Consider the following 3,839-nt stretch of genomic DNA (forward strand, 5'->3'; position numbering starts at 1 on the left):
ATCATTTTTTTTTGTCATTTAAATAACAAAATATTAAATTATCTATTAGACATTATTTTCATTAATTTTTTAATTGATATAAAAGTTTATTAATTCCCTCATAACTAAAACTTACGTATTATTAATACGTTTTATACCGTTATATATCGTATAATAAAATGTAGAACCTTTTTATTATAGAAAACAAAGTATAAAAGAGAAATAACTAATTCAGGAAGAAAAAATAATTTATGAAATAAAATAAATTTTATTACGTCGTAATCTATTCAAAATAAGACATTATTAACTATCATACACAGGCAAACAATTAAATCACAGTATAAAAAAGAATTTGTTTCAGTGATATTAAAAAATACTTTTTCGTATTAGATGACATAAGTAGTATTTCACGATTGTGTAAATATAGGTTCAATGCAGTAGGCATTTTTCACATTGTAGAATTTAATTGATAATACGAAATTATATGTAGTTAGACAAAAAGACTTAATTTCGAATGTACCTATGACTTGGAACCGCAAGTTTATGTTTAACAAAAAGATTTATGAACTTCACAAACTGGTATTTCTTAAAACCGTGTAAAAAATGTACATAGCACTGTACGTAATTTTATGTTATGTTTACTAGCTGTAATTAATTATATAATTCTAATAATAATATTGTTATTAGCATTATTATCACTTTAACTAGAATTTGTTATTTTGGCAACTTACGGTTCAACGGAAATTTCACATTTCTTCACATAGTCGCGATTGTACAGCCTAATCGACATTATGTTTGCCGCAGTGTTACAACTGATTCATACAATTTGTTTTCATTTTTTACTGGCATTACATTTAACGATTGTAGCATATATATACCGCATATTTGACTTTACAAAAATTTATTTATATATATTTACGAAAGTAAGAAAATACGAAACGCCACTAAGGAATTATTATTCAATAATAAACGTAAACATTTTAAATTACAGGGTTTTGGGTGTAAAGGGTGGGGCTAGCTCTTGAGCAGGAGGAACAGGGAAGTTAAGTTATAACTATCAATATTAAGGTAATAATCGTACAGATAATTTTTTTGCATTATGTATATGTGTAAATTAGTTTTTTAGTTGTTTATTATGTAAAAGGTGAGCTGCATGTATTTCCTTTATGTTTTCCTATCAATGGATGGTACGTCAGTGGCGGTGGTATAAACTTAATAGAGGTGTGTGATTTTATCTTTTAGTTTCACACACACTCTGCCTCCCTCTTTCTGTATAAGAATGGGTCAGGCTTTATCCGTTTTTAGTGGCACTGTTGTTTATTAGCTTAATGCTGAGCATCGGTTTCTTTCTTACAGTGCTTATGGCTTCCCTATAAGAAAATAATAACATTTATTGGAAGATCTGCATTAAGTATCTATTATTAATTTCTTTAAATGGCATGGAACTTACCAGAATTAAATAAGTCTTTCCATTTGAATAATTGTTCATCTCCTACAAACATTCCTCTTGGCTTTTTCTGACACACCTTGCCACCTTTCTCTTGAATTCTGAATAACTTTCCCTCCACTCTTTCTATAGTATTAAAATTAACATATAAAATCATGTACTAATGTAAATTTTCACGATGTACAACATTACTTACGGCAGCATCCACATTAGCAGGACTTTCATCATTAGGATCTGCAAGCATACTAATAACACTTATGAGAATAGTCTCAACTGTGTGAACTGGTAACCACCGTTCTGATGCTTTTTCATAGCCCCACTTATCATCTCCCGGTTCATGCAAAATCGATATGCATACATTACCATTCTTCTCGACTATAAAAGTAATATATTATTAAGTTTAATTTTACTTTTTCATGTACATATAAAACTTTTAAAAAACAGAAAACAACATACTGTTTGGATGCCATATTTCTGTTATAAATTTCATTCTTGGTGGCCTAAGTGGATATTCTTTTGGAAACTGTAAGTGTGCTTTGAAAAACCCACCTTCACTAAAATGTAAAAAGTATTTGTGAAAATATACAGTCAATTATATGTAAATATATTTTTTAGCATAAAATTTCTAAAATTTTAATTTATTAAATTACAAACAGATCAACTGGTATCTTACTACAATGTGTCTGGAGGTCCAATAATGAGTACTTCCCACTGATATATGTCATTGTCATCTATGAGGCCTGCTGAAAACCCTTCTACTGGGTTTTTATTTAATTCTACAGAAAAGAGGACAATTTAAATTAAATATTCCTGACACATTAAAATAATTTTATCAAAAAAAGGACAAAAGAATTCAAACTGTCTGTTAACAATTACTCTAAATGCGTATTTCACACTATTTTCCATATCAATTTAAATAAAACTAGAAATATATAAAATACAAACTAAAAAGAACAATACAAAAGCACTGAAAATATGCTCATGTCAAAAAACACAGAACCTTTTACGGATACGCGCAATCAATCAATTATGATTTGATTTGACAACAACATCAGAATTTTGAAAGCATTCAAAGAAAACCGTTAACATAAAGCTACACATCGCTCTGAAAAATCGAGAGAACACTTTTGTTATTCAACGTGTACAGGTTAGGTCAAATTGAACGTACTAAATAACCGTCAGACACCCACGGGTTAATGAGTCAGCGTTGGCATGATATTTTATGTAAAATTTATATGTAAAGCTTGATTATCAAACAAAGTACGAAGCATAAAAAATTATTAAAATAAATGTTGAAGTATTTCGTGTTTTGCCATTGCGTCAAAAGTTATACACCAGTTTGCTTCGAAAAAGGTTGACCTTCGGTGGTCGTTGCACGGCATGGTTTTCTGTCTTTTTTTTTTAGTCCAAACCGCGTCGTATACGGTGACGCGCGAAATGCTATAAATAGTTGCTTGCAATTATTTTCGGTAACAGCGGAAAGGGTCTTCGGTGTATATAAAAATCACACGCAAGACAATTTACATTCGACTTCGATCTGACTAGAGGTAAACGCGATACGGAATGCTAGGTTAAACTTATTCATGGGAGGCACACTACGGTTCGGAGCCGTATTGATTTTCACGCCCTAATCAGGCGCAGGACCATCGTGAGGTTACAGAAGCTTCAATTGATGTTCACGTAAGATTACAGAGGTTTAGAGAAACATATCTCAGGAGAAAAAATGTTTATAAAGCCAATCTCAAGGGTCGAAGCACTACGATGACGAGGTCGCACGAGTTTGGAGTACGAGAACGGTTCCGGCTTTTCTTCGAGCTCGAATTTGCAGCACGGATCACATTTAGCACTTATACTGCTTTTGTTGGGTACCTGCTAATTGTTTTCGTAGTAGAAGCGCGGACTGTGGCTCTGACATTAATAAAAGTTCCGTTAAATAAGACTAAAACTGAAAACAATCACTTTTGCTTGACTGGAAAGATGGCTAGGTACGTCGCGGAAGCAGTGATTGCGCATGCGCTACTACTTAAACATATGTTCTTCCGTCTCTCCTATGCGCCTGTCAGATCAAACACCTACGCTCTCTGCTGGATATTTTGCAAATATTACTGATCAAGGATACTTTTTGCTATCGATAAGTAATTCCTATTATTTGCAAAGGATAATAAAATGTCTATAAGAATGTAAGCACTATTACCTACTGTTAATACAATTTTCGATATAAATCGAAGGTAATTTTGGACAACTTAATCAGTTTTTACAGACTAAGAAATGACCGCTGTTTTGTTCGTATGAGCAACAATTTATCGAATGTGTCAAATTGGAAGAAAATAATATTTGAAAGAACGGCAGTTTAAAAAAAAATATCAACAATTAGTTGACTTTAATGAATAATTAAGCATGGATAGTAATATAT

The 3,839-nt window shown here is 31.5% G+C and overlaps 1 protein-coding gene across 7 annotated transcripts in view; it reads right to left on the reverse strand.

Moving 5' to 3' along the window:
* Positions 1–975: 975 nt before the first annotated feature.
* Positions 976–3,839, reverse strand: part of LOC108576697 (ubiquitin-conjugating enzyme E2 G1) — a 5,052-nt gene continuing 2,188 nt past the window's right edge. For 2 of the 7 annotated variants that reach the window (XM_017939749.1, XM_017939747.1), the window contains 5 exons: positions 2,100–2,202; positions 1,883–1,980; positions 1,623–1,801; positions 1,430–1,552; positions 976–1,349 (listed from right to left, as the gene is read on the reverse strand). In XM_017939749.1, coding sequence (XP_017795238.1) covers positions 1,472–1,552; positions 1,623–1,801; positions 1,883–1,916 — 294 coding nt within the window. In that variant the 5' untranslated portion in view covers positions 1,917–1,980; positions 2,100–2,202 and the 3' untranslated portion in view covers positions 976–1,349; positions 1,430–1,471. Of the gene's footprint in view, positions 1,350–1,429; positions 1,553–1,622; positions 1,802–1,882; positions 1,981–2,099; positions 2,203–2,426; positions 2,560–2,594; positions 2,722–2,785; positions 2,862–3,295; positions 3,433–3,839 lie in introns of those variants that run through there. The other 5 variants (XM_017939745.1, XM_017939744.1, XM_017939750.1 and 2 more) reach the window with 5 other exon arrangements.

Source organism: Habropoda laboriosa, unplaced genomic scaffold, assembly GCF_001263275.1.
Source record: "Habropoda laboriosa isolate 0110345459 unplaced genomic scaffold, ASM126327v1 scaffold423, whole genome shotgun sequence".
Lineage (NCBI taxonomy): Eukaryota > Metazoa > Arthropoda > Insecta > Hymenoptera > Apidae > Habropoda > Habropoda laboriosa.